The sequence below is a fragment of the Neltuma alba genome, unplaced genomic scaffold (assembly GCF_004799145.2).
Source record: "Neltuma alba isolate B1F8T4 unplaced genomic scaffold, ASM479914v2 tig00001595_pilon, whole genome shotgun sequence".
Taxonomy (NCBI): Eukaryota; Viridiplantae; Streptophyta; class Magnoliopsida; order Fabales; family Fabaceae; genus Neltuma; species Neltuma alba.
Genome location: NW_021632524.1, coordinates 66,393 through 89,021, shown reverse-complemented (window position 1 = coordinate 89,021; position 22,629 = coordinate 66,393). Strand labels below are relative to the sequence as shown.

Sequence of the window (22,629 nt, the reverse complement as noted above, 5' to 3'; positions counted from 1 at the left end):
TGCTTATAGTGCAAGGATCATTGAATACCATCTAGTCTTCTCAAGAGTTCATCTTTCCTTTGTGCAATGTGTCCGAAGATGTTAGTATTCCAATCAAGAAGTTTAGGTTCAAGCTATTTCAAAGTTTACCACATTGCTCTTAGTTGTTCCTAGTTTTTTTCTCACCAAGTTTTTAAAGTCTCTGTGCTTCATCCACAAGCTTCAAATCTAAAAGGCCGATTCCCCTTCGCTTCATTTTTTCCTTTAAGAAAACAAAGAGGGGATGATGATCTGAATTGATTATGGGTCCAACCCTTATCCAAGCTTCATCAAACATATTCCTCCAAGTTGGGTTACATAGCCCGCGATCTAGGCATTTGAACATTCTATTCCCATGTAAAGTAATTGGGCCTCTTTATGTCATCTTGGGCCCCTTTGAACCTAGTTCTATTAGTCCACATTTTTCAATGTTCTCGTTGAATCTCTTGCATTTTCTCTCTTGTATTCATCTACCTCCTCACTGTTCCTTTTCATCCCTTATATCATTAAAGTCACCCTAGAGAAGCCAAAGTGCTGTATTCCTTCCCACAATATCCTTTAGACACCCCACAACTCTCTCTTTCTGATTCTCGTGGACTTCCTTAAATGGTAATGAGGTTTCATGAATCACATCTTAGTCCCCTTATTGCACAATGTATGAATTGTTTATGGTGGGAAATGACTAAGATACTAATTGTGTTATCATTCCAAAGAATCTAGATTCCCCCTGAGAGGCCACATGCTTCCTCAATTATCTGGTGGTTAAAGCCCAGCTTTTTAATAACCTTTTGTGCTTTAATACCACTGCATCAAGTTTCCACCAGTATCACTATTCTTGATTTATAGCAGCTCTTGAGTTCTTTTAGAGTGATGCCAAAATTACTTCCAGTAGATCCTCTTATATTCCAAGCTAATATCATCATAAAAAACTATATAAAAGAGATTGAAGAAACCACACTTACATCAATTGGTGGTTCCTGTTTGCTAGTCGTGACTCAATCTTTCTCTGTCTTGCCAAATGAGATTCTATTTCTGATAGTCCTGCAACTTTTATTGGATTATCAAAATCAAGTGGCTTTTCCTCCTCACAGCCATTAGCTCGTCCATATCATTTGGGAGTGAGTCTGGAAAATGTTCAACTATATGATCCTTAATTCTGTCTCTGTTGTTCTCTAACCACCTACCTTCTGACTCTTGATTCTGGCCCACTTGGTTTTCCTTCTATTAAGCCCACCTTTGGTGCCTTGGGCCTATATTGTTGCTTCTTTCTTTTTACAGTTCGACCTACTATCTCTTGCCTATTTATTTCCATTTTTTTTCATCAATATTTCCTTGCCTCAGACCCTCTATGCTTCCCCCTATTACTGCTCTAGTCTTAGGTCCCACTATAGTTCCTTCTATCTCCTGCCTTATGTCTTGTGATAGGCTTGTAGATCCTACTGACTTCCCATTTGTTGTCCGTCCTTTTAGGCTTCTTCCCTACCCTTCTATAATCTTTTTTGATTGCATCGCCATCAGCTCTTTTTTCTCTTTCCCTTTTGGTACATTAGAGACGTCCTTTAGGGGCTTTCACAAAGTCACCTCTTTCTCTCTTTCTTCAAGGTTCACTTCTTCAACATCTAATGTAGCAATTCTCGAGGCGTGGATCTCCTTATTCAAATCCTTTTTTGCTTGACACATTCTGACCTTCTTTTTCCACTGGCCGTCTTTCCCTCCTCAAAGTTTGCACCAACATCCATTATCGAAATCTTTCTTCCTGGTCCTTTTCTGGCAACTTGTTCTCTCCTTCCTTTCTGATGGCCTTATTGTTAGCACCTCCAGCATGTGTGGTTTTTTCTATGGCTGGCAGCTTGAGTGGGCAGTGGTCATGGTCATGTCCAAATCTACCACAATGAAAACATATAATCTAAAGGCCTTAGGCCTTCATATTCAATCTTTAATCTATTACCATCTATAATGTATAAACCCAAGCGTGGGACATTCAGATATACTTCTACGCACATTCATGCATATATCGTTCTCGCTCTTGACAAGGTCATCTCATCCACCCTTATTGCTGTGCCTATCTTATTTTCTAGAGTACAGAAGAACTTCCTATCGTAGTAATCTCCAAGAAGTCCAGGTAATCTCACCCAAACAGCAACCTTTTGGATCTTCTCATTCCATGGGTTGAAGTTCCTCTTCCATGTTTGCACTGTTATATAATTGTTCTAGAGTAGCCAAGATCCTCCTTCTAAGGCCAAGTAGTAGTCATCCAATTCCTGGAAGGTGGCTATCATATAACCATTTCCTATAACTGACATATCAACCTTTCCTCCTTTCCCCCATGAAAGCTGCAGTTTAGGCCTCAGTTGCATGAAGCCTATGCTCCCTCCCAAAAATTTCACAGTAAGGGAGTTTTTCTAGCTCTGTTCCAATCTCTTACATTCCTTCTCTGAGAAGTTTATCTGTGGTCCTAGTTCAGTATCTAGGATAGTAACCCCTTCCTTTATAACATTCTCATCGCTATACAGGAGGTTCCTATCCCAAACTTCCTCCATTTTGCTATCCTTACTTCCCTCTCTATTCCTATTCATTTTTGGCTTTAGCATAAGATAGACGAGGTTTGTCTTGCGTTTCCGATACTATTTTTGGTTCTACCATCTAGTCCTCCTCTCTCGACTGCAGTGAAACTTCTCCAATGTAATTTTTGGCCTTTCGCGCAACTTTCCCTCTATTTTCTTCCTCGCTTCTTGTGGAACTCCCTCCATCTGCGTCCTATGGTTGAGCCTCGCCAACCCCACTTCCTCCCATCTCATTTATGCTAAGTAAAAGTCCACGTAGCCCAGTTGCACCTGATCTGTCAATGACTGATCAAGAGGATGCTTCCGGGCACTTGGGTCATTGGATTGTATGGGAAAAAAAAAAAACTTAGAGCAACTCTCTCTACTTTCTCTCTTTAACTTTTTTCAGAACGATTTTGAGTGGCTAACCCTAATCTACTTATTATTTTATTTGAAGACTTTATTAATACCTTTGTGACTGTTTATTTATGGATTTATAGGTAAAGGAGAAAGAAAAGACACTGACTGAAAATCCCCAGAAGGAGAAGGACACTCAAGGACATAATTTACCTAGCTTCAATGTACCTGCTCAACAGCTACAACTTCCTACTTTAACTCTTGGGTATCTCTCTCTTTCTTTTTCTCCGTCTATATATATCCTTTATGGTGAAACATGAACTTGAAATCTCTAATGGATTCAAAACTTGGATTAATAATTAAAATTGGAAGCCTATAGAACATTGGTCAAGCGATTATAAGAATGATCTGAGAAGGACAAAGTTGAAGTTCTTAGATGTTTGTCATTATATTTTATCTAATAAGGATGTGGATGAATTTCTTTAAAGAAAATTATGTGATGTTGAGTTGTTAAGTACTAGTGCTTCTTCAAGAAGAATGCTGTGGGTGGCAGCTTATTTGCAGAAAACAAAACATTAAAATATTCCATCCCATTGCAGCGGGTCTTAAAGCAAATATAATATATATGATATATAGATTGGCTCTAGGTGATAGTGGAAGGGCGCAAAATATGTGTATTATTATCCAATCTGCTAAATAGACATATTTGAGTTCACACTCATGAGGCCATCTGATATGGATGTTCATAAGATTTCCCCCTCTTTTGTTTGTGTGTTCATTGACACTAGAAAGGATTTTCTAGCAATCGATCATTTAAATTCACTTGAAAAGATTTCTTTTTTTGTTCAAGAAACGAAACAACATATCTTATTTGATCAGTTTTGTCCCAAAAAGAATCTCCAGATTCTTTCTCCCATATAGTTTTTGGGTCTCCCTAAATGCAGTCCAAGAAATTGATATGCATACAAATTTTGTGAAAAAATATATATATTTTCTATCCATTGTGTAGAGTTTGAGAAACTAGTTGTAATGTATTTATAATTTTTAAATAGGGTATCTTGTTATAAATTCTTAATTTTATAATGAGTCTACCTATGCTACAAGTTTTCTGACAGTCCTGTTTTTTTTTTTTAAAAAAAAAGGGGTTTTCTGACAGTCATATTCTTGTATTGAGTTACCCTTAAAAATGTTACTTTAAGGTTTAAAGTCTGCAAAACTCAATTTAAAGATGCGTGTGGGTGTGACTGTAACATGATTCTCCGCTGTATTTTTTTACTACAGATTCTTAGTTTTTATTATCTTTTAATTTAATTTTCCAAGTACAGTTATCACCACATTACTAATCTTTGTATTACTTTCTAATGGCCCAGTTACCCTTACACAACATTAAACTCTCATAATATTATCTTAGACATGGAGGAATCACTAGGAAATTGGTGAGAGTTTCACGATTTGATATTTAAAAAATAAAAGTTTATTCAGTCAACCGTGAATGCTTTATTCTCTCAAAGTTTTTTTCTACGCAGAGGCATGAAAATATGGGTAAAGTTTGATTGATGATCAATATTAATAACAACGCACAAATACATAAAGCAATCAAACCCTACCATTAATAATCTATATTTTATTTTTCAAACTCTGTAATACAAAATATTTTATTCGTATATCATAAAACTATGAATTCAAATTCCTTTATTGATGAGCAATTTGTAAGTAACTCTAAGCATTTTGGATCTTAAAGATTATTTTGACTCTGTAAGTCTTTGGAATTTGTCTTATCTAAACAGTTTTCTCTAAAAAAGATCTAGTTTGATTAAGTGTCCGTTAAATCTTTCTTTTGATTGTTCATTAGTGCGAATTTACATCAAGCAAGAGGATCAGAAGAGGAAGAAGTGGAAGCTCATCAGACAGCACCCAGAAGCGCCACTATCATTCCACCATGGATGTCGCGCCACTTGATCAGATAAACTATGATGTGGCTCTGTATGGCCCTTTTTATTATTAAGTAATTAATTAATTATGACTCTATACCTTGATGATGAAGGCATAAATCAACTTTGATAAATATCCTTGTTCTAGATAGAACTGCTTCATCTTCCTGTGTAGCTTTGCGTCTTCAAGTCCTCTTTTTTGGGTTTTCCTTGTGCTCGAACGTCCTTGTGTTTTTGCCTCCAGGCATATTTGAAATGCAGCATTATGGAGAGTTCGCCTAAGAGGGTAAACAAACAATTAAAAAAGAATTCTCATGTTTAGCATAATTTGTTTTGACCTGCTAGGATTATATTTTCATTAAAATAAGAACCAAGACAAACAAAGTCCAATAAAAGACCAACAAAGAAAGGCCATCATGCTAATAGCCGAAAACAAAAACCCTAACTCTGATACTAAAACTAGGAGAGAAAGGACCACTGTCGATTTGCCGAAGTCTGTAGGGAGATAACGTCGTCACCGGTATTGATGCCAAAGTAAGGGGTGGGGGTTTGAAACAACCACCGCCAAAGGACCCACCTCTCTTGTAGGCTAAAAAGCAACCAAGAATGGTTGTTAAAATTATAGAAGAACCCATAGAAGCCGACACCTACAGTCGTCAGCCAAATATACAGCATCGGAGGAAAGAGAGCTCACCGTTGGCCGCCTATTTACAGACCCGGCTTGATAAAGCATATACCCAATACTAACAGCTTCGAATCGCCCCCACCGAACAAGACCAGCAACTACCAATAGAGACAGACACCAACAGTGCCCTTCCCCCAAAAACGTATATCCAAGTCACATTGTCGATATTTGATCTATACCCATCAAAGCAAGTGGCATTGGAATCAAAACCCACAGGGTTGATTATTGTCAGAGAGATAAAGAACGCCACCATAGAAAACTCATTACCACAAAAAAAAGAAGAAAGAACGGGCAACACAAAGGACGGACAGAGGAGGAAGACGGCATGACCATAGCTCGCACAAGGATGAGAAAGACGATTTCCACCACCTCAAGAGAGTTGAGGACGGGAGAGGAAAAACTCACCCCAAGGATGCAAATTTTTAAAGTTTAAAAGAATGGACTCTAACGACCATCATGTCCATAATGTCCATAATTATTATCAGACAACTTCTATGCATTCTAAATTGTCAAAAAAGCAAAGAACAATCATTTTATACTTCCATGATTATTCTTTTCACTGGTTTTAATATCTTTCATCTCACGTGGTGACCAAACCCATAGCATTCGAGACATCCATCAAGGCAAAAAAAAATCCCATTTAAGTATTTATCTAAACATTTTTAAAATTTTGGCCAAAAATATTTTTAAAAATACAAGGATATATAAGAAAAGATGGAGACCGTTCCTAAATAAACATTTTTTATCGGAGATGCATTAATCAAATCACTTGTCCAAGCCCATTCAACATATTTATGGTACTTCAGCTTGGGCAATTAGCATTCCTCTTTTCACAAAAGCCCTGTTTCCTGCTGGCAAAAAAAAAAAGGAAGCCCTACTTCCATCTCACTTTTCTGCTAACTAGAATTGAAAGAACCCGAAAACAGGCAGAATTACTGCCGAAGAATGCAAGTTATATCTAATATATTCACATTTATTACAAGAGTGATGTAAATCTTCAATGCAGGCATTCAATGTCATGAAATGGTGCAAGGACCTTATTGATTATGTAGTAATCTGACCAAGGAATCCTCATCCAGCCTGGTTACTTTTGTTCAAGCAAATACAAAGCCGGTTATGAATATGTGTGAATTACAGGAAATGCATTACAATTAATACTTCAACAGTTTCAAATTTTACTGTTCTTCACATCTCTTGCACAATCATTAGCAACGAGCAAATTCTCCCTGCCATGGAAAAGTTGGCATAAAATAGTCATTATTGAGACATAAAAATAGTCATTATTGACACATAAAAGCTATGACATGGAAGAAACTGATGAAGAGACAAACTGCTGTGCCATGATGCACAGGCTCGTGAGTCATGCCCAAGCACATTTCTCAGACTTTAAAAAGTTAGATTAATAACATCCAACGGAAACCAGGGGAATACCCCAATTTCATAACAAAAGCAATACACTAATTAGAATGGTGTTTGGTACCATTTCGGCCATCATATTCTAGTTTGGGATTGGATATACAGACAACGAATTCTTAGACCTCAATTGTTAATCGATCATCTTTGCCATATCCTAACAAAATTCAATGCCGCTATTAATATCATATGAATCTCCTCAAAATATGCCAATACAAAATACCTGAGTCTGGCACAAAGCCGTGCCAAAGCATCTGAGCCGGTTCTAGCCGCAACATCCTCTACCTCCGAAGCATTAGATAAAGTCAGATTGTCTGCAAGCGTAAACTCACACAATTCCTTCAAGCAACATGCATCAGTCAGCACTGCCGAATGGCCCCCACCAGCCGCTAGTTTCCGCACTTCCCCAACGCACCTGTAATATATGCTTTAGCAACACAGGCGCCTCCACGATCATAAGAAAGAAACCATAAAAATATGAATACACACCAGTCGACAGGCGATGGGTACCACGCATATGTAGATTTCCCGTTGGCAGCCTGACCATAATTATTATAACCCCATCCATGAATTCTACCATCGCTTGTGGAAATCAGAGTGTGGCAATGTCCACATGCCATAAGTTGCACCCCTTTTGGAATAACTAAAACTGGAATATTCTGAAAGAATGTCCGAGAGTCATTGGGGACGCAAGAAAAGAACCCAGGATGGGGCCCAAGGCCTAACTGACCAGCTTGGCCACCACCCCAAGCATAAAGAGCTCCTTCCTTAGTCAAAGCACAAGAATGTGCACCACCACACGCCACATTTTTCACAAAAATATCATCAAGGGCAACAATTCGCCTGGGCAGAAGCTCTTTATCTCCATACTGGAGAGAAGAATGCCCAAGTTGACCCATATTTCCGAGGCCCCATGTGTAGCTACAGTGTGCAAAAAATAATCATTATTCAATATCATGCAGTCTGACGTGTCAATACCCCATCACCCTCAACACAGAACTAAAACAATGACTCACATAAGGGGCTAGAACTATACAGCTTTATCTAGGTATCAATTGGGCAAAGGATAGAAGAAACTTGAACTTTTTTCTTATCAAAAAAGAAAAAAACCCACTTGGTTGAGTATCATCTCCAATTGTACATCTATAACGGAGTCCATACAAAGTTGAAATTTAAAATTAAAATAGAAAAAGCAAGCAACTAAAAGAAGAAAGAAATAGAACAAGCCAATATCCAAACAAGCAAGTAACAGTAGAAAGTTTAACGTGTAAAGGTTTCAAGGGTGTGATACTCCAAAAGTCTGTTAAGTTGTGTAGAAGCATAAGATTTTAAGGTATTTCTTGTATTTTCTATAATAATTATGTGAACCATCCCCATCAAGAAAGTTACCAACGGTCAGGCTGTAAGCGGGAAATCTAAAACCACAATGCTCATGCTTAAATCTAAAACTATCTCCATCAAGAAAGACCTTTAGGCCACTTACACCTCGCCCTTATCAGAGATTGCTGCTGTGTGGTACTCGCCGCATGACACTTTGGTAATCTTCACCAGCTCTGGGGTTTCATCAAGGAATTTTGAATAAGCAGTTATTATACGAGCACCTTGTAATCCTTCACAAGTAACACCACGGCCAAGTTGACCATACTCATTGTAGCCTGGTTTATGAGAATATGTTAATCACTGGATTTCATGTCATTTCACCACTTTTTCCTTGAGTTTTATGCACTCTTATATGTATTTTTCATATTCTGGCTTTTATCCTTGTTATTTTTGAGCTTATAAAATTTGTCATTTTTGCAAGGTATATTTTGGCATAAGAATAATTACGTCAAGCCACTTGGAAGTATTTGAGGATCAAGGTTGCTTTAGAATCACATTATGGTGATCAAAGAAGAACAAATAGACTCCAAATTGGATAAAACTCTTCATTTAAGCTAGAAGAACAAAATTTTCCAGATGCAAAATGAGATGCAATGTGCTCTGTCCTAGATGTGGCCTAAAATAGAGGCAAACTTGGCTGCGGCAAAAAATTGTTAAGCCGTGTGATTGGACCCATTTCTCCCATGTCTTTCATATCATTTTAGGGTCCTTTAAGAGTTTATTTGAGCCTTTATTGGCATATTTTATGATGAATTGGTGTCCTAGGCATGCTTTTTAGAGAAGATTGAGCTAGGAGCTTTAAAGAGAGGGCTTCCTTCCTTGGTTTTTCCTCTCCATCTTACTACCTCTACTCTTATTCCATGTTGTGTTGATATGTGTGTGTATTTTCATGAACTTTTTGAATATGCGTGGCTAAATACTTTGATTCTGAGATAAGCACTCATTTTCCCTATATTTGTGATTAATGGCATGATTATGTTGATTTTATGCTTAATACTTCTTGTTCCTTAATCATCAATAAGATTGTTGGGGAGAGCTAGGTTGAGTGTAAAACTTGAATTTAACCTAATCGTGTGAGAACCTGAAATTTGCGAATTAAATTGATGGTTTTGTTAATAAGATAGAGATATACTCATTAAACTCACACAGCCATATAGGGTTTGCAATGAAAATAGGGATTTAATCAATTGATTAAGATATTAATGAATTAATTGAACTAAACACCTATTTAGAGACTGAGTGAGTACTTATAGGTAATTTAGTCTCTTTGGTTAGCACAACTTATGCTTAAGAAGCAGGTATAATAAGGGGTTTGGTTGAGTAATTTTGAAATACAAAGGAATAAATAATCCTAGGTCCCTTTGAACCCTAAGAGTTGAAGAATCATTTTTCCTTTTTATTAATTTCTAATTTTAAAAATATTTCTGTTTACTCTTATATTTGTGTCACTCAAATCAGGCAAAAGTGTGATAATCAATATTGACTGGGTTTTGAAATCAAATTCTCATGCTAACGATACTTTAATCATCATTTTATTGCTTGTTACGACCCATGTACTTGCGGAGCAAATAGAATAGAATAGTAACAGTCACAGATAAGTATGCAGTAAGAAACCTACACTGTAGATACTCTTATGTTCAATGCAGTATCTCCTACATAGATAATGTGCGGAGAGAAATAATGAATGCAGAAGCAATTTACCCCAAGCTTGTAATAGACCATCTTCAGACAAAGCGACTGCATGAGCAGCTCCACAAGACGCTTCACGAATTATCTGTATATAGTGTGATAGAAAATAGACAATAAAATGCATAAGCACGCAATACCATTAACTCAAGACCAAACATAGGTCCACCGACTGGCATGACCATAAAAAAAGCATCAAGTCTACTAGAGCTGTGCAGCATCATAAAAATATAAGAATTAAATGCTATAATTCCGATTTTATGAAGTTTAACTCAACCCAAGGGAGTTATTTGAGCATGTTAAATAATTATCTGCAATTTCATTTTTTTTAAAAAATAAAGCTTCAAGACTGTGAGTGGAGTACAACATCATAAAAGCATACAAGAATTAAATCAATCCAAGGTGAGTTATTTGTGCATGTTAGTCAATCTCAACAAGGCTACCAACTACCAAGCATAAAGCAGGACAATAGAAAATGCTGCAGCATAATACAATTTACAGAAGTAACTGCATGAAGCTGCAACAGCAACAATATTCTCTGGGCCTCAAAACCCGTTAGGCCCTATAAATATATTTTGTGAAGAACAACAAGAATATACAGTACATGTTCTACTAAAGACATAAATAAAACTAATGAAATAAAAAAGCATTAAAAGCATATATTGCTATATCATATAGTACGCTATAGCCCAAAGGCATTACCCTAAACAAAAGCATCAAGTCTACCAGACCCATGCAGCATGCACATCTAAGAACAGCCAAATGTAAGAAAATGCATCAAATCTTTTTAATAGATCGAGGATACAAATGAGGAGATGATCAGAAGGCGTCTATTCTAAGCCTTTTCTTTCTACCTCTTTATTCCACTGAAAAATATTATTGCAGTCTCAGATTTATTAGCGATCAAATTCAACAAACATGACAAGATAACCAACGCAACTCAAAATGCTGCATCATTATCCTAACGTATAGCTTGTGTGTTAACATTCACGATGCCAAAACCTTTGGATGCCCATAAATGTCCCACTATTTTGATATCCTCAAATACCTTATTTAAAGGCATTGACATGGTAATGTCACAAAAGAAAATAATGGAGACGTTGTGTCATTCATACACATTGATGTATCCCTATTTTATAATATATTTTGATATACATTAATGGGATTTTATAATATTTAAAGGGTTTAAAATGCAATAGATGCTCATAGCTTGAACTAAGAAAATTATATAAATTAATTGCTTAAGCTTACATTTTTTTATTATATTTTTATAATTTCTCTTTTGAAAGGTATCTTTGCTTTGATTCTAGAGAATATTCCGTTAAACAAAACACAGGCCCCATGAAAACAACATTTATGGCAGCCACTTGGCATTAAAAGAGAATTTTTCAATTATCTCATTGGAAATTATCCAAAATATCTAACCAAAATATCTCTTATCATCCATTATAAATTAAAGAGCTTGAATAATTAATTCTTTTTGTGGATAATTCCTTTATTGTGTTTTGAAGTTGAATAAATATTTTATTCATATTTTTCATTAAATTTCGTGCTATATCCACCATATATCCATTATCCATTTAATTTTTTAAATATCCGTATTGTCATCTTTATCCTCTTCCTAAACCCTAACTCCAGGTCATCCTACCATCATATCTTTTTCAAATTTGAAACATTATCTTTTAATCCATTATCATTTAAATTCAAAAACTCTTCTTTTTGGCGACCATGAAGATCACACAAAATCAAAAGAATTCAAATTCAATTTCTATCTTTTTAAATTCAAGATATATTAAATAAAATCCTTTTCCCCAAAGGCAAGGGATTTACAAAATAAAAGAAGATAAAAAATCAATCTAGAAGTCTCAAGGGTTTCCTCATTAAACTAGAACGAATTTAAGAGCTATAAAGGGAGATCAAGGGAGACTTGGAGAAGGAAGAAAGCCACCTAAATTGCACAAGTACAAGCATACACTTGGCTTCCTCTTGTGTCTAGCTGTTTCACTATCTTCTTATTTTCTTCCTTGATATCATTTATCCATATATGTGGCTAGTCCTCTTTGCTCTTTAGGACAAGATGACGTGGTCAAAATTCTTATTTATATTAGGGAGTTTGTTAGTTTCTATATTTTAATCCATGAGTACTTTGCTTTCATGAATTTCCTAGGTTAGGATTCTTACTTTTATGAATTGTTATTAAATTTACGTTTCAGTTGAACAATCACATTTTGAAGTTTTTAATGAATATATTTTCATTTTCCTCATGATTTTATGAGTGCTTGTTTTTATAGATTTTTGTTTTGATTGGCACAAATAGTTTATGCTCTAGGGTTTTCAATACATAATTCTCTTCAAGGGACAAATATAATTGTTTAATTGAATTCACAAGCTAAGTGATTTTTAATTGATTAATTAAAAGATAATTATAAGCTAGCTTTCTAGGTATAATAGTTACTCGGTTAATTATGACTTAGATGTTATCTAGGGTTTTCTTTTAACTTGGTAAACTGTTTTCATACAAATTTCTCATCTTTTTAAACTTTGATAGCCATGCATCAACGTCTATGGGAAGTGCATCATTCTAGCAAATTCTTCAGTTCTTTCCACTTTCTTCTAATTTTTTTTATTTTTTTTATTTTTCTCAATTTATTTCCTAAAAAATCAATCGACTTCCTTTCCTACTCCTTCCTTCTCTACATCACATTTTTTTAATTAAAAAGATTTTCAAAACTTTAATGAAGCTCCTCACAAAAAGAGACAACCTAGATTGACCTCTATACTATATAGGGTTAATTTAATTAATTAATTTGAGAGCTCACATGACAAAGCAATCACACATGGATAAGAGTAGGTCTAGGAACAAGTCTCACTTTGTTTTAAAAAGAAAAAAAAAAAAGAAGCTAAGATGTGTCTAACACATTCAAGTATTCACCCTAAAGTATTTTGCGGTGTGTTCAGCACCTGAAGCATTTTTTCAAGTGCATCTAAGATATTTTGTAACTCATCTAGTACCCTAAAGTATTTTTTAGGTGCGTCCAGTATCATAAAAGGTACTAAAAATATGCTTTATGGTACTTTTTGAAGAGTTAAAGATAAAGTTAAAATTGCTTTCGAAAGAGTTAATACTTATAAGAACAAAATTATAAAACAAAATATTTTAGGGTACTGGATGCATATGAAAAAATATTTCAGGGTGTTGGACGTACTACAAAATACTTTAGGATATTGAAAAGAACCGCCCTGCCCCGCCCCGCCCTAAAAAAAATGAAGGGGTCCATGCAGTTGTAGAAGCTCCACAAAAACAAGCTGAGCAGGTTCAGAATTCGAACTGCAACGTTTTCTTGCAGAGATAAGATTCGCTAGATTCTGATGGTATGAGAAGCTTGATATGGTTTAGGAAAGAGCTACCTCTCAACTTTCATTATTTGTGGCTAATACAAGATGTAGATAGCCCTCCAGCAAAAAAGTTCAATAAAGGAAAACAGAGATATGAATATGAGCTGCTGTTAGAGCAAGAATGGTGGACTAATTTCACATGCATTATTTACAGCGAGGTTCAGTGTGTGCGTGCACGTAAAGGATTGGTTGCAAGAGGTCTATCATTCAATCTTAGGTATTGGTCAATATTTTGACTCAAGTACTTGTTGGCAATATCACTCATTGAAAATTGGATTATGGCTTGGAGCTGGTTCTGAACAAGAGAATGGAAGTCATTAAAAAAATTGAAAAACTTCAGATTTATCTCTCATAAGCTAAACCTAAGTTAGTCTAGCATGATTACCAATGAAGGTTACAAAACATTTTGCATTTTTGTGTGCTTTACTCTTGATGGATCCTATATATTGCTATGACCAATTGTGAATCGTTTGGTTGGTTCATCAATGCAAGAATGATAGGTGGTTTTAGTTGAAGGATAAAAGTAATGAGAAGGAAGTGGAAGAAAGAGAGAGATAAACAAAGAGAATAGAGGGAAGAGGAAGTTGAGAGAGAAAATAATACAAATAACTTACGGTCTACTGGTCTAACTAATCTGAACTTATACACTGAAAAATAAGTAATGAAAATAACGAAAAAATAGAGGATAGGAAGTTAGAATATATAAAGCAAGAGAATAAAAAAAAAAGCGTAAAATAGAATTCTATGCCTAAAGCAAGTTTTCCATATTTTTCCATCACAAATGCTTCGATGCTCTAGTGCAAGCACAGTCCTAATGCAGCAAGAAAAACTTACTGCACACTACAGCCAACTATTGTCAAATAGAATTAGCCTAACTACTAATAAGCTAGTTAATAGAGATATGAAAGGTGGAGGCTTTATCATTCACTGTCAAGACAGAACAAAACGCCCTTAAATAGCTTCTAGGACGGAGGATTTGATGGAGATCCAATCATTAAAGGGGACCCACCGAGAATTAAGATGCTTAAGAGCTCCTAATTAGTTTATTTTTAGTTATTTTGTGCTTTATTTACTTAAGATTCTTTATTTTTTTAGGATTTTCAAATAAATCTTTTGAATAATTCATTAGATATGTTATTTTAGAAACATGAATTGCCAAATAGGGATCTCAAGGATATTGTCTGACATCCTTTATTTCCAAACTATCTTACATCTTATTACTCTATCATTGATTTAAACTTCAATAGATGGCATCTTATCCTTAGAATATTTTTTAGATTTTTAGATTAATTTTAATCTTTAGAGCCTCATTAGAATTTTCTCTATTTAAAGATTCAGTTGTATCAAGTTATGAAGTTATGAACGAAAATTCTCTGACAAGTATTTACTTGTGTTTTTCTATTTGTGATAGAATACGAGTAGGTTGCAAGAGTTTGGTGTCTTTGTGGAGCCTTTTTTTTTTTTTAAATTAACTAAGGATTTCGAGACAAGTTCTTCTTGGATTTTATCTAATCAACTTTTATTATTTTCAAGTTTTTTTATTTTTGTATTTCTTGGGTTACTAGAGGAATCCCTATCAGGATTTAGGAGGACGAACAACAAAGTTGGCTTTGAAAACTTGGGGGCTACACATTTGACATACAATACAAACAGGAAAAGAAAAATAAGACAATTATCATGACAAAATATATGCATGAGGCGGCGAGCTTTTGTGCAAGCACCATCTGAAACCAGAGTATTAAGGAGGAGATACAAGACTATATGCTTTCTCAAATAATTCAATAGGTTATCACCAATTGATCTCCACATGAGAAGTACAACCTTCAGGGCGACTGTTTATTATATAAAAGCAGACTAATTCTACCCAAAAAATCGCCAAGGGTTCAAGCATAAATCAATGTATTTCACAGTTCTTTGGGGGAATTCACAGTATTTTCATATGCACGTAGAAGTGGCTGTAAACAGTCTACCGGGGAGATATGAAGAGAGATGCAAATAGTTTTGTGGCTATGCGTGACATTTGCCAAAAGAATAAAATTAGTGTTGCTATCTAGCAGGTTTGATCCAGCCCTTAGCGACATCTTCAAGGTTGACAGGCCATCACACAGATTGCATCATGTTTTGACCTTAATCAAGGAGATTTGACACCATCTTGGAAGAAGTAGACTGCCTAACTAATTATGCTCATTATAACCATATTCACCCTCTTTAAGTCATTCAGAGTGTGTGTCTTGTGAGCTCTTGCGCAAGAGCCTCCTTCATTTTCATACAAGCACCTCAACTATTTGTTATGTTACATTGCTCATTTAGGATTACTATCTCTAAAATGAGGCATGAGCACCAGATGGAAACTATGATCAAGTTATTTAAGCCAAGGATTATTGGAGATCATATTATATTTTTACTAAAGAGCTATATGTGGTTAATGGTGCCCATGATGAAATCCAACATGATCGAGGCCTTTATTTGATGGATTCCATCCATTATCCCTTGTTAACCAAGGTTAAAATAGCAAAGAATAGTGGCTTCTTTTCAATTTAGAATTAGTTAAAATATTACACAATCTGTGTGCTAACAATGTTTTATCTATTAACGAGTTGAATGTTGAAAACACGAGCTAAATATCAAGAAATATCAAAAATAAGTTTAGAACTCAAAACACGTGAAAGGTGCAATACATGCAACAAATATATATTTTACCATATAAGGTTTAAAAGCACCCCAAAATAAGCGAGGAAGATTTGAAGCCTGTGGTACAAAGAAGAAATCGACTTTAATCCACCACATATATTGGAAAATTGTACCAAATGATGAAGCACAGGAGGTGAAAAGGAGGAAGAAAAAGGAGAAATTGGGAGCAAAATTCACAAAATAAACTGATATTCTTTAACAGCTACTAGACTTACCTGATTCTGCCCCCAAACCCAGAGCCTTCCAGATGGCCTGGCACCATCCCTCACACGGGGTTCTGAAATGCAAGCAGTACAATGGGCTCCACAGGACACAGATTTTACAAACTCAGATTGTAACTGTTTTACCTTCTTGGGACATTTTCTTTGGTTCTCAGTTCCATCACCCAACTGGCCAAAGTCATTAGCCCCTGCAATAAGAATACTACTATCATATTAGTCTAGATTTAAATATGAATTATTGCTAATAGATTACAAGCTCGCAGTGACCAGTGTAAATTCAAGATTAAAAAAAAAAGAAATTCCAAATCTTCTTGACATCTATACGGATTTTGACTATCACTGAGTTATATGAAGAAGGGATACAGAACCCAGAAAATGTCCAAACCCCAAGTAAACAGAGACCCATCAGAGGCTATTGCTGCTGTATGCTCACGACCACAAGCAACATCCAACCAGCGTGCATTTAAACCAGCTGGGCATCCAAATAGCTCAGGAGGCAGCTGCTTTGGAATCCGCAACTGGTCGTTATCCTCCTTTCTACCTGTCTGCCTAGATTGATTGTATCCCCACACATAAATTGCACTCTTCCTTGGAACATTCACAGGTTGAATGATGCCAAAAATATCATCAATATCCATAGATTGACCTTAGAGTCTAACAATAACAATCCAAGGGAACCAAGTAGTTAATACAACAATTAATTGACAAGATGAAAAAACTCATTTGCAATTTGTAATAAGAAAAGACACGTGATGATTATGTAATAATAATGCAGTTTCATGGTGGCAAATTCAAAAATGAAAAAATGGAAAAAGAATTGAGATTTTTTTCCCATCGCAGTTCTTTCAAAACTAAAGAACCAAGGTTTTCAAGGTGTTTTGTATTCCCCAAACTTTCAGATATTAAAGAAACTAGTTTCAACGCGCTAAGGGAGGAGTTAGAATCAAATGTTTGAAGGCCCATTATATCATATCCCAAGCAGTAAAAGGGATCTAAGTAATGAAAGAAATAATCCCATTACATCTACAAATATTAGAACACTTACCGACTGAATGCCATATTATAAAATCCGGAGCAATCTAAATCAATAAACTTGCAAAACTTGCAAATTTTAGGAAAACCAAGAAACTTGAAAATTTCAAGAAAATGGCTTCAAGAAACCAAAGTCAAAGGCAAGTTGAGCTGCTATATAACTCGGAGGCACTATCAGGAGCTGACAGAAAATGCGTTCACACGATTTATAGCAGGGATGATCAACAATTTGAGATGAATTGAGAACGAAAAGTATAATGTCACGGCAAGAAAGAGCGAAATTTTTTTTAGTAGATTAGCACCGTACAAGGCCCTTGATGAGAGATTTTCGAAAACGAGAAGAAAAGGAAATTCAATATCAGTAAAACCGTAATCGAAAGCGAAAGATATGGGAGAGAAACATACCCGACTGAGAGAGGAAAGAGTCATTCAATTGTCCAAGAAATGCAAAGTACTGTTTGAATCCACGAAATGCAGGCAGTTAAAATGGCTAGAAAGTTAACCCGTCGTTGCTCCGAGACCTTAGGAAATGGGGCCAGCGTAACGTATTGCTTCCCGCTGCTTTAAGAACCCCGCGATATTCCAGACTTTTCTAGAGGAGAGAAGTTTCGGAGACATTTTTCAGGGTGACGGTGCTTTTAACAAGGGAATAGGGGGTGAGGGGATGTGAGGATTTAAAAAATTAGGGGAGTAGTGAATTTTTAAAAAAGAAAAAATATAAGATAAAAAAATAATTAATGAAAATTTTAACTCAATTTTATCAATTTTTTAAAACAAGTTCATTAAAATTTTTCTTCCCCTCCCCTCTTCTCCCCTCCATTTCTTTTTACTTTCCTCATACAAACAAAGTCTTAGGAGATATTTGGGTGCATATTCAAATCATGGTTTTAATTATTGCGAAAATCAGGATTTGGAGAAAAATCATCCAAATCCTTTTTTTTACAAAATTATTTTTGAATTTAAAACCATGGATTGGGGTACAAAACCATGGTTTGAGATATAAAAATATATTTAATCAATATATATGCACACAGCTTAATTATTAATTATATAAATAAAAATTAGTTTTACATATCTAATTCTTAATATAAGAGCTAACTAGAAATTCAATTTGGTTTAAGGAGCAAAAAATTAGACCGATCAAAGAAGTGATTTAAGGATTAGTAGATCAAATGGGATCAACTCAAAGTTAAATCGGTAATAATTACAATAATGTTATTTACTTAATATATGTAAAAATATTCATATTTTAATTATGAAAAATATAATAAATGAATACCCACATAACAAAGTGTTTGTATGTTAAATTCTAAGGTTCAAAAAAAGTGGGTCAGATTAGAGTCAACTCAAGATTAAACCAATCATATTAAGATAATAAAATTTTATTGACAATAATATAATTTAATCTATTACATTTTATTTTATTTTTCATTTTATACTTTATAAAAATTGATTAATTAAAATTTGGATATTTATAATTAAAATTTTCATTTAATATTTTATACATGTGGTTATTGAATGTTATTTTATTTTAAGCACATTTTAAATATTCATTATGGAAAACAATTGTAGTTAAATAAATTATTTTTATTTTTATTTTTTCTTAAGTAAATTTTCGTAAATAAGAATTACGGATTTAAAGGGTTGTTTTGTCATTTACGTCTTTTAATGTTACGTTTAGATTTTCTGAGAGATGAAAGCAAGCTGCCGTTTTGTCTTTCTCAAACCTATAGCGCTTTCATTTGCTTAAACACGTTTTACGTAAATCAAGATAAACTTTTTCTTATATATTTGTCTTGTCACATATCAATTTTTAAGTCTAGAAGCTTTGGAAGTAATTAAAGAAGGTAGGCTACTAAGCCCCTTTTAGCAGAGATTCCAAAGATAAAAAAAGAAGTCAATACAGTTTTTGGGACTAATTCACAAAGTAAAGGTTTTCAGAGGTTAAAATATAATCAAAGTTAGAGATTCTAATAAAGTCTCAAAAACCCAGAAAAGAAAACAGACTTGATACAGGCTAAGCGTTAAGTTAGAAGCTTCAAAAAGATGTTTTATAAGGTTGAGCCCAAGTAGGGGTAAAACCGTAAATTTAGAAAGTTACGGCCTTTAAGGATAAAAATGAAAAGTACACAAAAAATTCTAAAAAAATCTCAAAAAATAGAAAATAATATTCTAAGACTCTTCTATGAAGATAAATGATGAAAATACCCCTAAGGCAACTTAAATGGAATTTTTAAGGTTATGATAGGTAAAAAGTACACTGTTTGAGGTAATTATTTAAAATAGCAAGAAACCTAAAAAATGTATGCAAAAATGAAGTTGAATGGTTGAAAGGTTATATTAATTTATAAAATTAGTCCCACAACCAGAAGGCCAGTAAAATGGCTTTAATAAAAATATAAAGCTGATTATGCTGATAAAATGACATTTTAAAAAATGATTTTTAAGTGGGGCCTACAAAATGAGTTATGACTTGAGAAAATTCATAGATTTTATCTAAAAATAAAAAGAATTTTTGGAGCAGACAGAGTAATTTTTAGAGCTCTAGAAAACCAGAAAGAAGCCTCGAAAAACAAGAGCTAAGTTAATCGATAAAAATACCTAAGAAAAAGACAAAAGTAATGATGGCTTATTAATACATCATGTGAGGTAATCATGACACATGTGAAGGCATTAAATAGGAGAGAGGGGGTAGTGGAATGAGACAAAACTAACATGACAAATATATCGGTGCTCCAGGAGATCAGAATTGAGAAAGGGACCAGTAAAGTGCATTGATAAATTGTAAAGATACACTTGCCTACTTAAAAGTCAAGGGAATCAAACTTACCTACTGTCATTGCTTGATATTGTATGCTTCTGTGTTGATGTGTACATGTTACTTGAATATTATTGTGACATATTTTGGTCACTATAATTGCTGTTTATGATAAGTAGATTATGTCTCTATGGCCATGCATCAAAAAAGTAGCTTTGAGCATGTTAATATGTCACTAATTAACAAGAGAATAAGCAAGTTGCATTCAGTGCATTAGCATCCATTTAGCATGATTAATAGGTATTGTTTGCTATTGAAATTCTCCCAAATCTCACCCCCTCCCTAACTAACCATTTAGGTCAATCAATGATAGGTAATAATGGCATGAGAAGCAAGGAGAAGAAAGTGGAGAACTATTGAGGTTAATGCATGAGATTATGTTCACTTTATAATTCTCCTATTTTGTAAATTATATTTATCAATGCCCATGATGCAATGTATATATTTAGAATATCTATAGCATGAATGGAAATGTATGAGAATGAATGAGAAAGAGTAAGCCCAAGTTTTGTATGTCAAAGAAATAAAAAGAATTAAAGCAAGCAAAGATAAAGGGATAAAACATAGGTCCTGAAGCAGTCAAATTTGAGCTTTAGTTTGACTTATCGAATGAAGGAATTAAGCCATGAAATTTGATATGCCTATATTACACATCCCAAGCTTTAAAATGAGAGGTAAATCACCTCAATTGGACGTGAATACAAGGAGATATGAATTTTCATAATTAAGGCACAGAATCTGAAAGTTCCAAAACTTACCAAATGAACAGTAAAGTTTAATGAATTAACTGTATGAATTGACTAAAGATTTCAAAGAGCTTTTCATAGAATTTTGGAACACCTCTATACAATTTTTCTAGAATTAGTTATGATTTTTCAAAGTTGGACCTGTAATATGAAAATTGCACAGTGAATAGTGATTTTATGAAAAGTAACGTCCAGAATGTAAATTTTGAGTATAAGACCATCCAATGTGGTCAGATATGGTTCTAAATAAACTCTAAGGCATCCTAGAAGTAACGTGTGATATTATAAGTTGTTCCAAATAGGCCATTCTTATTCAAGCGTGCTTGACTGAGGCCAACGCAGGCAAAACATCGGGTTTGAAGTTGCTATCTCTGCAAAATAGGGTAGGGGTTTAGAGGCTGAAATTTCAGATTGAAGATTTCATGGGAGTAAATCCTCATCAGAATTGAAGCCACTAATGTGCTCTTCTAAACTTCTCTCTAGCGGATCTTTATACAAACTAAATAACTATAAACCACTCAAAATGAAACTTATAAATTGGATCAGGCCCTTTTTTAAAAGTAAAGCTTATATATAAAACTGGAAGGAGTATATATCTACATTTCTGTCATTTCTGTCAATAGCACTTACCCGTAGTTTATTTGTGTCTAGCCACTTCCTCATGAAAGAATATTTATATTCCAAAATATAAATACATACACATTTATATCTTCCTTCCAAATTAGCAAAATATGGGAAGCATATTTTAAAAAAATATACAAAATAGATTTTTCAACCTCCTCCACCTTGCTTTATCAATCACAACTCCTTTGTCCTTAAAAGTACTTGCTCTTGATGTATAATATAGAAGAAAGGGGTGAGTTTCTAAAGAATCCCAGTAGTAACAAAATCCCTTCATGTAATCACATAAGATCACAACAAACATGCTACCTAGGCCAAAAAAACAACGCCTTGCAACCAAATATAATTGGTGATGCACAAGCATCTTATACTTACATAGCTAGTCACTAACTATTGCGTCCACATTCCAAAATAAATGAAAACTAATGCATATTGTCATGATAAGTAATATCATATATATAAAAGCAATTTACATATTCTCATGCACAATCAACATTATATAGCACATCCAGATATGTAGCAATCAATGCACAATCACATAAAAAGGAAAGATTTACTACTTACTTTTACTCTTAGGCCATCTTCTGGTCTATGGTTTGGTTTACTTTTGATGATCTTTTCCCTCATAAATGGAGAGATTGTCTACATGAATTTGATGCATGATTGGATCTTCAAATGACAATACCACAATTTACTCTTAGACAAGTTATTGCAAAATTTGTCTCTCACATGACTGGCTGATTAAGAGAATGGCTTACACAGATGAACTTTGCTTCCTTTTTGACTCCCTTCTTATAATGGACTCAGCAAATAAACAAATCCTATAAGTTATGTAGCTAAGGGAAAATTAATACACACACATACATATGTATTTAGATGCTTATCTGTCCAGCTCAAAAAAAAAAAAGCTTTTGTTGTACTAAGATAAAATATTTGTTCTCTGGTTTGAAAAAAAAAAAAACTTGTTATAGCTTCAATTCCTTATAACCAATTAAATAAACTTATCAATCTGCCTTTACATTTCACAACTTTGTTTTTTTATCCTTAATTTTTCACTTGCATATATTTCCACTTTTAAATTCTTCCTTTAT

At 34.3% G+C, this 22,629-nt stretch overlaps 1 protein-coding gene and 1 long non-coding RNA gene across 4 annotated transcripts in view; one reads left to right on the top strand and one right to left on the bottom strand.

Annotated features, from left to right (window-relative positions):
- Positions 1 to 6,446: 6,446 nt before the first annotated feature.
- LOC114759445 (RCC1 and BTB domain-containing protein 1-like) lies at positions 6,447 to 17,935 on the bottom strand. 3 transcript variants are annotated; one of them, XM_028948617.1, is made up of 9 exons: positions 17,759 to 17,934; positions 16,707 to 16,975; positions 16,316 to 16,509; positions 16,110 to 16,157; positions 10,029 to 10,101; positions 8,431 to 8,602; positions 7,437 to 7,868; positions 7,171 to 7,362; positions 6,447 to 6,760 (listed from the first exon to the last, which is right to left on the bottom strand). In XM_028948617.1, the coding sequence occupies exons 2-9, from the start codon at positions 16,957 to 16,959 to the stop codon at positions 6,703 to 6,705; spliced, it is 1,422 nt and encodes a 473-aa protein (XP_028804450.1). In that variant the 5' UTR covers positions 16,960 to 16,975; positions 17,759 to 17,934; the 3' UTR covers positions 6,447 to 6,702. The 3 variants fall into 3 exon arrangements, with proteins under 3 accessions (XP_028804450.1, XP_028804457.1, XP_028804465.1); XM_028948624.1 differs by lacking the exon at positions 16,110 to 16,157 and having other exon boundaries at positions 17,759 to 17,935; XM_028948632.1 differs by lacking the exon at positions 17,759 to 17,934 and having other exon boundaries at positions 16,724 to 16,800.
- Positions 16,400 to 22,629, top strand: part of LOC114759463 (uncharacterized) — a 21,390-nt gene continuing 15,160 nt past the window's right edge. The window contains exons 1-2 of the long non-coding RNA XR_003741918.1: positions 16,400 to 16,468; positions 19,726 to 19,729. This is a non-coding gene — a long non-coding RNA (uncharacterized LOC114759463). The remainder of the gene's footprint in view (positions 16,469 to 19,725; positions 19,730 to 22,629) is intronic.

Coding starts and splice junctions, on each gene's coding strand:
- LOC114759445 (XM_028948617.1), bottom strand. CDS start 16,959: ATGGATATTGATGATATTTTTGGCATCATTCAACCTGTGAATGTTCCA. Junction 10,102..16,109: donor GTGCTTTTAAACCTTATATG/GTAAAATATATA, acceptor CACTATATACAG/ATAATTCGTGAAGCGTCTTG. Junction 8,603..10,028: donor TGGTCTATTACAAGCTTGGG/GTAAATTGCTTC, acceptor CTCATAAACCAG/GCTACAATGAGTATGGTCAA.